This window comes from Ovis canadensis, chromosome 6 (assembly GCF_042477335.2).
Source record: "Ovis canadensis isolate MfBH-ARS-UI-01 breed Bighorn chromosome 6, ARS-UI_OviCan_v2, whole genome shotgun sequence".
NCBI lineage: Eukaryota > Metazoa > Chordata > Mammalia > Artiodactyla > Bovidae > Ovis > Ovis canadensis.
In genome coordinates, this window is record NC_091250.1 from 125,380,608 (window position 1) to 125,394,895 (window position 14,288).

At 42.9% G+C, this 14,288-nt stretch overlaps 1 protein-coding gene across 1 annotated transcript in view; it reads right to left on the bottom strand.

The window, feature by feature from the left end:
• The window catches only part of BOD1L1 (biorientation of chromosomes in cell division 1 like 1), a 55,302-nt gene that overhangs the window by 5,298 nt on the left and 35,716 nt on the right, over window positions 1-14,288 (bottom strand). The window contains exons 16-25 of the mRNA XM_069593266.1: window positions 11,011-11,083; window positions 9,463-9,542; window positions 7,640-7,724; window positions 7,209-7,279; window positions 6,134-6,206; window positions 6,014-6,048; window positions 4,967-5,012; window positions 2,400-2,449; window positions 2,217-2,301; window positions 1,661-1,814 (exon numbers count right to left, since the gene is read on the bottom strand). Coding sequence (XP_069449367.1) covers window positions 1,661-1,814; window positions 2,217-2,301; window positions 2,400-2,449; window positions 4,967-5,012; window positions 6,014-6,048; window positions 6,134-6,206; window positions 7,209-7,279; window positions 7,640-7,724; window positions 9,463-9,542; window positions 11,011-11,083 — 752 coding nt within the window. The remainder of the gene's footprint in view (window positions 1-1,660; window positions 1,815-2,216; window positions 2,302-2,399; window positions 2,450-4,966; window positions 5,013-6,013; window positions 6,049-6,133; window positions 6,207-7,208; window positions 7,280-7,639; window positions 7,725-9,462; window positions 9,543-11,010; window positions 11,084-14,288) is intronic.

Here is a 14,288-nt window from a genome sequence, read left to right on the forward strand (position 1 = left end):
GTAATGCGCAGAAGCAAAAAGACTCTTCAGAGCGGCTGGGCACTGTGATCGAGACCCACAGAGACCCCAGGCGAGCCTGAGGACCTGGGAGACGACACAGGCGCCAGAGCCTAGAGCCAAAGCACCGGCGCGGAGGTGTCTAGAGGGAGGGGCTGCGTGGAGACCGCAGGCTGCCGCAGTGCTGAGAAGCACCGGTGATCCGGGTGATCCCAGAACCGAAACACAATGCACTGTGGAAGAATGGATTTGGGAAGGCACACATCTCAGCTGCTGCAGACGCTCACTCCAGGCTGCCTCGGCGGCCCGCGGCGCGTCCTGCGTTGGGCCCCACTCCACTGGGTGATCTCCCGTGACGCACAGAGGGCGCGGCGGTGCTGGGGGTCTGCATCTAGACGCGCACCCACCCTCTCGGTGCACGGTGAGGTGCACCTCTCAGTCAGCAGGTATCCTGGTTTTGTGATTTCTAGTTATCCGAGCTGCCCCGCCTGGAAAACCTTACCTTTAGCCCTGTGAGCTCCTAACATCTTTTGGCTCTAAAAATCTGACCAGGGCACAGATAGCTAATGATGTCCAAGTTTAGAAAAATTAGAAATAGGCTGATTTTTAAGTCTTTACATAAACACATCAGCGTCAATGTATGGCAAAAACCACTACAATAAAGTAATTAGCCTCCAATTAAAATAAATAAATTGTTAAAAAGGCAGGCAAATAAACACATCAGAACTACTATACTACAGTGACAGATATTAATAAATGATACTCTTGAAATCAATATTCCTCAACTTTCTAATCTTGGATAATGAAATTATAGAAGAGGGTACTAAGATTAACAGCTTGTGAATCACATTAAAAATGGAAAATATTCATGCTTCAGAAGTTATAAAACTGTAAAGTGATAAAACATTTCTCAAAATGTGCTGTGGGAAAGGTGCGCTGACTGATGCTACCAGGCATAACGACACGGGGAGAGGGGGTGGCAAAGTGGAACTGACAAAGCTGGACAGGTTTCCCTCCTCAGGACCACGCCAAGTGCACTACAGTGGACACTGTGGCTCAGAAGGAGGCGGAACTCACGGGCACTCCCCAGACTCAGAGCCCGGCCTTCTTTTCTCCAGAGGCTTCCGGCTACGTGAGGGCGCAGGTCGTCCCGTGGGGGGCGCAGGACGTCCCCAGTTGTGTGCGTGGAGAATGGGGCACTTGGGTGGTCTCCTGTGATGGACCTGTGACGCGGCACTGGGAGGGGCACCGACGACGGGGACGGGGCTGAGCCTTCTCCCTCACAGCCGCTAAGCACACTGCCCATGCGGATCATGCTGTACGTGTCCGTTTCCACCGACCGTGCTCAGCATGGCCTCTGAGATCTAATTGTACTTGATAAGTATTCATAAAGAAACTGAATAGGTTCCACCAAACAGGCATCGAAGCCTGGCAACGATTCTAAAGGGCTCTTGGAAAATGGTTTCAGAGGGAAAAGGGGTTTCCCCGGAGGAAACTGAGATGTCAGAGGGCTGGGAGCACGTGCTCTCTCTGTGCTGGGGCTTGTGTTTTATGCAAGGAGAGGGCTCACTCTGTGGCACGAGTGAGGCAAACAGATGGAGCCCTCGCTGTGGTCTGACGGAGAACCGGGGAAGGTTCTGGAAGCTCCCCGCGGCCCCATTACCTCTGAGCCTCTGATCTGGTGCTGGACCTTGTGGTGGCTCCCGACGGCTCCTCGTCCTCGTCTTCCTCCTCCTCCTCCTCAGACTCCTGGTCTTTCTTGTCCTCAGTTGCTTCAGAAACTGATTTCTGACGTTTGCGCTCTGGCTCTGAGGATTCTGTTCAGACAGAAGGGAAACATCTGGACTGTACAATTCCCAAAGACACTTCCAGAGGACAGAGTCGCAGAGTTTAGAACAAAGGATATTAGGGACTTGGAGGCAGAAGAAGTGGTTTTCCACTTCCTTTTTGTTTCAGCACTTGCAATTCACAACTGTTTAACTTAATCTCAAACACATTTGGGATAGTTTACTTAGGCGGTTCACAGCCAGCATTTGCGAAAAATTCACATGTGCTCAGAAAAGCATCTGGAATGTGCCATTTCTGACACAAGATTACAGCCATTTCACACATATTTATGTAGCACTAATACTAGCTGGACCCCACTGGATTTTTCCTCATCCAAAGAAAAAGTCTTAAAAAGGTGACTCTGACATGATAAGACCTTGCCAGTAACATACCAGCATCATCTGACAGAGTGAGCGAACGCTTGGGCTTTCTTCCTCTCCGACGCACACTTGCCACAGATTTTTCTTCACTATCATCCTAGAAGAAATAAAGTTAAAGTGGAAAGGGTGGTCACTTGAGCATTTACTAAGCTTTATTTCTAAAGGACATGCCTTGATCATAAAATTAACACTTACATTGCTTCCACTTCGTTCTTGAAGGTTAGGGGTTTCTTTATTGGCTTCATCTTTAAGAAAAGAAAGATTTCTACATTAATATTTTATTAGTGTCAAATTAAACTTCAACAGTTTGTTGTCTGTGAATGTACCTAATTAGTGCTAGTTAAGGTATCAGTACGCAATTCATCATTGCTTTCTTGTATCAGCCAAACAAAGATTGAGATGGAATACCTGAGCAGAGAACACATCAGAATGAAAGTCAGGACACCAAAGTCTGCATCTCAGACCTGGCATGCCTGGCATGAATAAGCTATGTGATTTGGGCCAATCACTTACATTCCTAGAGCCTTGGTTTTTTATCAGTGAGGAGCTGGGTTAGAACGCCTTCATGGTCTCTCTCTTTCAGCTCAAATATCTGAATCTGGAAAGGGAGGAGGAAGAGGGTATCTAGGGAGCCCCCGACACAGCAGGAACTACAGTTCAGGATTACAGACTTCACTCAAATCGTAACATAGCTCTCTAAATAGTTTTCCAGAGTCATGTACAGATGTAAGTTGGACCATTAAGAAGGCTGAGTGCCAAAGAATTGATGCTTTTGAATTGTGGTGTTGGAGAAGACTCTTGAGAGAACCTTGGACTGCAAGGAAATCCAACCAGTTAATCCTAAAGGAAAGCAACCCTGAATATTCATTAGAAGGACTGATGCTGAAGCTGAAACTCCAATACTTTGGCCACCTGATGGGAAGAGCTGACTCATTTGAAAAGACCCTGATGCTGGGAAAGATTGAGGGCAGGAGGAGAAGGGGACCAGAGGATGAGACGGTTGGATGGTATCACTAACTCAATGGACATGAACTTGAATCAACTCTGGGAGATAGTGAAGGACAGGGAAGCTTGGAGTGCTGCAGTACATGGGGTTGCAAAGCGTCAGACATGACTTAGGGACTGAACAACAAATAGTACAAGCACCATTTGACAGGGAGGAAAATGAGGCTTGAGCAACTTGGTTAAGTACTTTGTTCAGAGTTCCATAACCAGTACATGGGGTGGGAACTGGATTCTTAGGACTCCATATACTTCCATGATGGGATCTAGAAAAGTATACTGGATAAGTCTATTTTAGGTTGTGTATACCTATTTCTTAAGTATTTGTTTCCTGTAGACGTTACCATTTTCTGAGAATGTATCTGGTAAGAAAAGTGAAATTTACTTCAATGCACTGTTAGAAGCCAAAATTATGAACATGTTGATTAGACAACTCAACAACCCAGAGGTGAACTTATCAGTAATGAAGACTGTATAGCTGCCCTTTCTGAAAGTTCACTATACGAACGATGCCAGAGTTAAAAACCAAGAAAAAGGCCCACAAAGAAGAATCTAGTCTTAAACTGGTCATCGTTACCCAGATTCAGAAAACTACTGCTGAACAATAGCATTAAAACATAATTATGCAGCTTAAAATAGAATCTTTAAAGGGCATTTAAGTTATGGAGATTTCTCCTTGTGTGGATTTAAACATACAATTATGGATAAAAAGATGGTTAAAAACAGAACATTCTTTTTTTGTTAAAAAAACCTTAACTTTCAAAGAGATAAGAAAAAGTAAAGTATGATCATAAGATCCCACACATAGTTAAATGTGGAAAAATTCTCAAATACACATTTGCTGTTATCTTGCTGATCAGAATATATATTTCATGATATCACCATGCTATTTATTTGATCCAAAATAGCTGACATAGTCTTTTTTTTCTTTTCCTAATCAACACTTAAAGCCCACCAATGGCTCTTTTTGCTTGTATGTAAAAAGAAAAATTTAAACCATGAAATTAAAATATACACATGGTAAAAATTCTGGAAAATGCAGGCACTAGTGAAAATATGAAATCTTCCTATTATCTCACCAAGGTGGCTCAGAAGGTAAAGAATCCTCCTGCAATGTGGGAGACCTGGGTTCAACCCCTGGGTTGGGATGATCCCCTGGAGGAAGGCCTGGCAACCCACTCCAGTATTCTTGCCTGGAGAATCCCTATGGACAGAGGAGCCTGGCAGGCTATAGTTCATGGGGTCACAAACAGTCAGACACGACTGAGCAACTAAGGACAGCACAGAACTAATCATTATCAACCTTTTGGGAATATTTTTTTTCTCCTTGGACTGAGGACAAAAATACCTCAACAAAACAATTTTATCTCTTGCATCCTAGCTCTGTAAGCAGTACCAGCTGCTTCTGCTGAAAACAACAGGCTCCTGGGCTGAAATCTTATCTTCCTGATAAGAGCTCTCAGTCCCCAGGTTCATCTGTTTTTCCCTTAAACAAGTCCAAGAAAGCAGGGTCTGGACATGGCCATGCTGCCCCCCTCCTCTTTGAGGTTTCCTGGACTGACAAAGACAAGAACAACTCAGATCACAGGAAAAACCAGCTACTAGAATCTCTCACGGCTACAAGGGCAGCTGCTTTTACCAAGGAAGCCACTCACTTCATTGAGAAACAAGGACATCCTAAACCCTCCCCAGCCTGCGGTTCCCCCCGGGCCGCCCCCCTTCCTTAGATCACACACAGAGCAATGCTTTCAGGTACACACCCGTTTGCATGACTTTCAGCTTGCCGCCAGGTGGAGATTGTTCTACCTAAGTTTGAACAAGGGAAAAAAGAGAAGTCACTGGTTTGTGATCATCACACAGGAAGTCAATCAACAATGTGAAGAAGGTTTAGGACCTCTGTTTATTATGTAGGCAGAATATCCGTATCCCACTTCCTAAAGTGGATTAAATAGACCCAGCAAATATGGATGGCTACAAATCTGAACTCATGGGTCTTCCCACAAGGATTAGGGCTGCCACATGCCTCTTCCCCAGTCGTGCTACTGCGGCTATGAGCACTGGAGGCGACAGAGACCTGCAGGTAGCACCCCCTAAACTGGCAAGCCATCTTCTGTGTGCTGGTAAAGGCACTCACACTTTTACACGTGGCTCTTTGGTTTAGCTGTCTTGGATGAATTCTAGTGAGAGAATGATTTCTTCATATCCAAGGAAATGGGAATCTGGAGAGGGGCATGTGACTGGCCCCGTGTCACAGCATCTGGGAGCAAGCCATCAGTGAAGACATATCTGTTCTCTTAATAGTGCTCTCACTGAAACTCATGCAATGAAGTCTTGGTGCAATGATTTTGTTGGGTACACACTTCAGGGTCAAAGATAAAGAACAGACTTTCCTGCACTGAGACTAGTGTCCATTCTAATAAAAAAGGAGCTCCACTGAAAGTAGTAAGACAGACACTTTGGAGGGTTCCATAAAGAAGCTGTTATCTAAAAATCATATAAAACAGCTATTTTCTATGTTTTAATCAAGGATGACAAGATAAGTCCCTAGATAATTTTTATACAGCCGATCTGACAGGTGAGGATAGAGTCAAACTAAATTACAATGAATATAATTATGTTTATATGATGTTACTAGTAATTAAAATATTATCTGAATGGTTATTTGAGGTTTTATTTTAAAAAGTTTCTTTAAAGCTTTTCAAATACTTAAAAAAAAAACAGGCTATTTGAAAATGCTAATATTGCAGTGAACTCTTTCAGGTCTAGAACAGCCAGTTGAAGAGTTCTCATCTTTCGCAATTACTTACTGTGACAAGGCCAGCATCTGTTTTGCAGTCATCTTCTGAAAAACAGGAAATAAAAATCCCACTTAGAAAATTAGTTTGAAAATATCTTGTGTGTGAACTGAAAACACACCAAATACCTACTTGTTTTTAATGTTTCTACAGGGTGTTTACGAGGTCTTCCTCTTTTCCTTTTAATAATTACTGGTTGATCTTCCTAAGGGGGAAAGGGGGAAAAAAAAAAAAGGGAATAAAAAAGTTCTATCATCTATTACACAAATAGGTTGCTTTCTCAAAATGGAATTTAGAGTTCCCTCCCAAGAGGGTTCAAATCCCAGCTTTGTCTCTTAAGAAAACACGTGACCTGGGGCTCAGTGGTTCATTTTTCTCAGGGCAGTTGGTTTGAATTCACGGAGCCCCGAGGACTATGAGGTAATGAGGTAATGGGAGTGCTCAGGGTCAGCTTTTACTTCTGTAATAAATTTGCACGTCCACTTCGTGTGGATTTATTCCTGGTTACTTGTGATCAAATGCCATCCCTTACAAAAAATAAAGGAGGCCCGCGAAGACAAACATAACTATTAAAAAGCTGTATCCGGACAGGCAAACTTGGCGATGGCTACCTAGAGGATCTGGCTGGGGCACAGCTTGTCTCCCTTGATTTATGGGCCTGCACCTCAGGTCACTGCGACTCTGTGTCCCACTGGGTTGTCTGCAAATCCCAAGGGGCCTGGAGCAGCAGAATTGGAGGTCTGCCTCTCCTGCAGCCTCTCAGGAGTCCCTGACCTCACCCTGTCAGGCTGGATCCTGGCTGGCCCTCGCGGCCGGCGCTCTGCACAGCCTGCCGCTGCTCCCGTTTCGTCCCGCGGGACCCCAGGGCTCGGCAGCCCCGTTCTCCACACTGAGCTGGAGCCTGGCTTGGCTGTGCTAAGCTTCCCGGTCAAGAAGGGACATGGACACTGAGGTACAGATCTGGGCTGAACCCATGGGGCTGACAGAAGGAGGTCTCATACAAATGTTGGGAGAAAATGAAGACACAGAGGACAAAATACATCAAAATGACACTGATAAAGTGCTCTGCGTGAAATGCTGTCCGCTGCACTAAAAAAAGAGCTACTTCAAAAGCATTTAGGAGCGACTCCGGGTGAGAGCACACTGATGCACTCTGTTTTTAGTACCTGAGAAAACCTGAACAAATAAACATGAAAAACATCTCTACCTGAGATTTTACGGTGTCATCGTCATTCTGCTCTGCCTTTTCACCGGCAGCCTCACTGCTGCTGGATTCATCTGCAGAAAGAGCAGAGCGCGTTCACTGCTGGGGCCACCCTCAGCCTCAGTGCCAGGACGCCCACCAAGGTGACCCAAGTCATCCGCGTGCACACAGACTCCATTCCCAGGCAGACACACTAAAGTGCATTAGCCAGAGTCTGGTTAACCAAGAAGCAGCACACTTAGTGTAGAACAGGACCTCAATTATAAACAATCTCCAGGCCCTGTTACACTCAGCACGACACACTGTGCTATATGGAGGGAAGAAAGATCAGCAAACCGAAGTTTCAGCTGGTGAAGCCTGGGGAGAGAGGTGCTAACTGCTTTGAAGGATTAGTCTCTCTCAAAACAGTTTAACTGCAGAGATGTCTTACTCACCTTTTTCTTCCATGGCCCTTGAAGCAGTGCTGTCTGTCTTAGAACTTGCTTTAGATAACTCTTCCAAATCTCCAGAGTTCTCTTCCTATGGAGAAGTTGAACAAGACAAGAAGCTCCCTTCTCATACCCATTTCAATATAATTACTTCAAAAATAATTTCCTAGCCTGTTTGTTGGACATTTTTTTAAAAAAAGTAACTATTTTGCTGCTTGGCAGACTGTACAAAAAGATTCAAATTCTGAAGGCAGAAAAACACAAGATAAGGTTATAAAGCAACAAGGCCATTATTTTTACCCCTGCAAAATAGAAACTGCTCTTTTTGCTGACCCTGGACTTTTCAAGAGAAACTCCAAAGAAAGAACTTAAAGGAATTTCCAAGAGATATTTTTCTCTTTGCTGGTGGAAGGGAGGGACCAGAAGAAAGGGATAAAGGAGAAGGAGCCAAAGAGAACTTCTGGTGTCCAACTGGGCTGATTTAGATAGATGGTCTATCAATGGTTATATTATCTGCCCTTAGTTGCAAAGAAGTTTTGAGCATGAAATAACCAGTTGTTTATACTACAGTATTAATATAATGTATACACAAAATTATACAAACTAAATTTAAAATCAGAGGACTGTTTTATACATGGAATTTTTAAATACAAATAATTAAGTCAGAATATATTTAAACAACATTAAAAACCTTACATGAAGTTAAAAGTGAAGTGAAAGTCGCTCAGTCGTGTCCGACTCTTTGCGACCCCATGGACTGTAGCCCACCAGGCTCCTCCGTCCATGGAATTCTCCAGGCAAGAATACTGAAGTGGGTTGCCATTCCCTTCTCCAAGGGATCTTCCCAACCCAGGGATTGAACCCAGGTCTCCCGCACTACAGGCGGGTCCTTTACCATCTGAGCCACCAGGGAAGCCCTACATGAAGTTACAGAGAAACTTAAAAGCTACCCTTTAATCTGCCTCGCTCCAAATGATGGAGTACTTTTTTTGTTCTCAATAGGTCAGGGGAAGGAGTGGGCTTTTGAAAACCTGTTTCTTTCCTTGACCATGACCAGTGGAAATTCATGACAATGTATGACTTCACCTCTTCGGCTGTTAAACTTCTTTTACTACTTTTTACTTAGTATATCAGTTACTGGGGGAAAAAAGGAGACTATAAACTGGCTTCAGTGGGCTGGAAGTCAGCTGAATATATTTTTGGAAGCTGACTTAATACTTCTGTAACAAGCTGGAAAAAAATAGATTAGGAAAAGAGGGAGAAAGAGAAGATAGAGGCAGACTGGAATAGTCAATAAGTATTGAGTCTCAGGAATGTAAAAATATCTATGAAGAGGAGAAACCTGGCCTAGAACAAAAGACAGGATAAGAACAGAAATAAGTATTTGTGAGTTACTTTCCCAAGGCACAAGATGAAAATAAGACCACAGGAAAAAAGGGCAATGAGTGAGGCCTCATCCTGGGACAATCTATGTATTAGGGGCTGGAGGTAAGGTAGAGAGAAGCTTGTGTATTAAAAATTTTAAATCACATGTATCACTGTATTTCACTGTTCTGATACAACTATATCTGTAATCAAGCTTATTATACTTGGGAACAAAGGACCTGAAAGTCTAAAGAAGTCAATAATACCACTGAACAAAAACCTAAGCAATGATTATATCTAAACTGTGATAGTAATACAATCTTGCAGTTTATGATCATAAAGTGTAACATTTTTCTGAGAGTCTAAAAACTATACACCTTTTACAATAAATACACAAAATACATATACACAGTGATGTAAACAGGCTATCCCTAAAACTTAAATTTAATATGTGGAAAAAATACCTTTGTATCTTGTGGCTCAGTTCCAGAACACTGCCTCTGTGCTGTTTCTATTTTGGAATCCAGGACATCTGGGGTATCGTCTGTAAATCAGTTTAAACAGAATCACAAAGGAATAAAAGCTAAATGAAAAATGAAATGCACAGTTCTATTTCAAGACAGTTTGAGACTTTTCTTAGGCTTATGATACAGTGAAGCCAAAGTAATCCTAAATGTATTTATAATGTCATGTGACATGAGCACTGAGCACTGGCCTGCTGCTGCTGCTGCTGCCAAGTCGCTTCAGCCGGGCCCGACTCTGTGCGACCCCATAGACGGCAGCCCACCAGGCTCCCCATCCCTGGGATTATTCAGGCAAGAACACCAGAGTGGGTTGCCATTTCCTTCTTCAATGCATGAAAGTGAAAAGTGAAAGCGAAGTCGCTCAGTCGTGTCCGACTCTTAGTGACCCCATGGCCTGCAGCCTACCAGGCTCCTCCATCCATGGGATTTTCCAGGCAAGAGTACTGGAGTGGGGTGCCATTGTCTGGGCCTTAGCAAAGCCAAAAAATAAAATATCTACAAATGCTTAAACAACTCCAACAAAACAGGAGGTTCTGTGGAGAGGGCTTAGGGCATAGTTTCTGAACATACTTTTTAACTTCCTGAACAACTTACCATCTAAGTGGTATGGCTTAGTGATGAAGACCATAATCTTGGGAATCAGATTTACTTGGTAGAGAAGAAGTCATAATTTCTCAAAATCTTAATTTCTTTATTTATAAAACGGCAATATCTGACTCACATAGTTATTGGGGATGTGTATAAAGTACTAGAGACGGTACCTAGCTTTGGTATGAACTCAATAATTACTAAACATGTTCCAAACCAAAAAAGTAAAGTATGTAACTATCCATTTTTTTCTCACATATTATTTAATATGTTATTTACTGAGTTTGCATTTTGTGTCAGGTATTAAACTATAAAAGTCTCTGCAGTGTCCAAAATGGGAGCCAGTAGCCACAACGGCTCCTGAAATTTAAATAAATTCAATTCAAATACAACTAAAAACTCAGCCTTTCATTCACAGTGACTACATTCGAGTGCTCAATAGTTGTGTGCCTCGTAGCTGCCAGTAGGCAAAACAAACATGGAATGTTTCCACCTCTGAGCAAGTTCTATGGGCTGGCATCGTTACGGACAACCAGCAGCATGAAGCACAGAAGGGTCACTATTGCATGCCTGTGACTAGAGTGCTTTTACTAGTTCTGCGCGGCCTCCGTTCATGACATAAAATGAGCAACTCAGGGGTACCCGGAGCCCAGGTGACAGAGGGAGCCTGGGTTTCTGTGATTTCTGAGGGCTGGGTCTTCGCCGGGAACAACCTAGCTTCTAGATCAAGTCCGGAAAAGACCCTGGAGGAGTCAGGCTGGTCTGGAAACACACGAGACTCAAGATTTGTAAATGACTACTACTCTCAAGAATTTTCTATGCTACTGGCCCACTATTTGGATGCGGAAATAATAAGATTTTCAGAGACATTTAAAACAGGAACATGTATATTCTAGATACCCAGTTCATCTTCTGAAGAGAGGTGCTGCTTCTTTCTTTTTCTTTTAGGTGCGTGCCTTTCTTCCTCTTCAACCTGGAATTAAGAGTGACTATGTTAAACGCCGTAGAACCTGGGTCCAGTTCTACTTAAACGGGGGCACACTGCATTAGTTTCTAGTCCTTCAGACAAACTTTTTGAAAAATCTAGAATGATACTTCTGTCATCTAGATTCAGACTAGAGTCATTCGTAAGGTTGAGTCTTTTTAAAGATTTGAATATAAACCCATCAAAAATATCCAAATCTATTTTTCACTTCATAATGTATTTTGACAATTCTAAAATATGTTAAAAATATCCTCATTTTACCACTTCTGAAGTCAATCTATGTTTTATAATTGATGGCACGTCATAAATTAATTGGCAGCATTTTTCTGCTCTCTTGGTAGCTCATTAAAAGGCTGATGAAAGGAAGTATATAAGAAAACAGTGTCAGTTCAGTTCAGTTCAGTCGCTCAGTCGTGTCCAACTCTTTGCGACCCCATGAATCGCAGCACGCCAGGCCTCCCTGTCTATCACAAACTCCCGGAGTTCACTCAAACTCATGTCCACTGAGTCGGTGACGCCATCCAGCCATCTCATGCTCTGTCGTCCCCTTCTCCTCCTGCCCCCAATCCATTCCAGCATGAGAGTCTTTTCCAATGACTCAACTCTTCACATCAGGTGGCCAAAGTACTGGAATTTCACCTTTAGCATCAGTCCTTCCAACGAACACCCAGGACTGATCTCCTTTAAGATGGACTGATTGGATCTCCTTGAAGTCCAAGGGACTCTCAAGAGTCTTCTCCAACACCACACTTCAAAAGCATCAATTCTTCGGCGCTCAGCTGTCTTCATAGTCGAACTCTCACATCCATACATGACCACTGGAAAAACCATAGCCTTGACTAGAAGGACCTTTGTTGGCAAAGTAATGTCTCTGCTTTTTAATATGCTCTCTAGGTTGGTCATAACTTTCCTTCCGAGGAGTAAGCGTCTTTTAATTTCATGGCTGCAATCACCATCTGCAGTGATTCTGGAGCCCCCCCAAAATAAAGTCTGACATTGTTTCCACTGTTCCCCCATCTATTTCCCATAAAGTGATGGGACCAGATGCCATGATCTTAGTTTTCAGCATGTTGAGCTTCAAGCCAACTTTTTCACTCTCCACTTTCACTTTCATCAAGAGGGTTTTTAGTTCCTCTTCACTTTCTGCCATAACGGTGGTGTCATCTGCATATCTGAGGTTACTGATATGTCTCCCGGCAATCTTGATTCTAGCTTGTGCTTCTTCCAATCCAGCGTTTCTCATGATGTACTCTGCATATAAGTTAAATAAGCAGGGTGACAATATACAGCCTTGATGTACTCCTTTTCCTATTTGGAACCAGTCTGTTGTTCCATGTCCAGTTCTAACTCTTGCTTCCTGACCTGCATATAGGTTTCTCAAGAGGCAGGTCAGGTGGCCTGGTATTCCCATCTCTTTAAAAATTTTCCACAGTTTACTGTGATCCACACAGTCAATGGCTTTGGCATAGTCAATAAAGCAGAAATAGATGTTTTTCTGGAACTCTCTTGCTTTTTTGATGATCCAGCAGATGTTGGCAATTTGATCTCTGGTTCCTCTGCCTTTTCTAAGACCAGCTTGAACATCTGGAAGTTCATGGTTCATGCATTGCAGAAGCCTGGCTTAGAGAATTTTGAGCATTACTTTACTAGCGTGTGAGATGAGTGCAATTATGCAGTAGTCTGAGCATTCTTTGGCATTGCCTTTCTTTGGGATTGGAATGAAAACTGACCTTTTTCAGTCCTGTGGCCACTGCTGAGTTTTCCAAATTTGCTGGCATATTGAGTGCAGCACTTTCACAGCATCATCTTTCAGGATTTGAAATAGCTCCACTGGAATCCCATCACCTCCACTAGCTTTGTTCGTAGTGATGCTTTCTAAGGCCCACTTGACTTCACATTCCAGGATGTCTGGCTCTAGATGAGTGATCACACCATTGTGATTATCTGGGTCTTGAAGATCTTTTTAATACAGTTCTTCTGTGTATTCCCGCCACCTCTTCTTAATATCTTCTGCTTCTGTTAGGTCCATGCCATTTCTGTCCTTTATCGAGCCCATCTTTGCAAGAAATATTCCCTTGGTATCTCTAATTTTCTTGAAGAGATCTCTAGTCTTTCCCATTCTGTTGTTTTCCTCTATTTCTTTGCACTGATCGCTGAGGGAGGCTTTCTTAACTCTCCTTGCTATTCTTTGGAACTCTGCATTCAGATGCTTATATCTTTCCTTTTCTCCTTTGCTTTTTGCTTCTCTTCTTTTCACAGCTATTTGTAAGGCCTCCTCAGACAGCCATTTTGCTTTTTGGCATTTCTTTTCCACGGGGATGGTCTTGATCCCTGTCTCCTGTACAGTGTCACGAACCTTCGTCCTAGTTCATCAGGCACTCTATCTATCAGATCTAGGCCCTTAAATCTATTTCTCACTTCCACTGTATCATCATAAGGGATTTGAGTTAGCTCATACCTGAATGGTCTAGTGGTTTTCCCTACTTTCTTCAATTTAAGTCTGAATTTGGCAATAAGGAGTTCATGATCTGAGCCACAGTCAGCCCCCAGTCTTTTTTTTTTTCATTTAATTTTTTATTTTATTTTTTTACTTTACAATACTGTATTGGTTTTGCCATACATTGACATGAACTGACTGTATATAGAGCTTCTCCATATTTGGTTGCAAAGAATATATTCAATATGATTTCAGCATTGACCATCTGGTGATGTCCATGTGTAGAGTCTTCTCTTGTGTTGTTAGAAGAGGGTGTTTGCTATGACCAGTGCATTCTCTTGGCAAAACTCTATTAGCTTTTGCCCTGCTTCATTCTATACTCCAAGGCCAAATATGCCTGTTACGCCAGGTGTTTCTTGACTTCCCACTTTTGCATTCCAGTCTCCTATAAAGAAAAGGACATCTTTTTTGGGTGTTAGTTCTAAAAGGTCTTGTAGGTCTTCATAGAATCGTTCAACTTCAGCTTCTTCAGTGTTACTGGTTGGGGCACAGGCTTGGATTACTGTCATATTGAATGGTTTGCCTGGCAACGAACAGAGATCATTCTGTCCTTTTTTGAACTTGCATCCAAGTACTGCATTTCAGAATCTTCTGTTGACCATGATGGCTACTCCATTTCTTCTAAGGGATTCCTGCCCACAGTAGTAGATACAATGGTCATCTGAGTTAAATTCACCCATTTCAGTCCATTTTAGT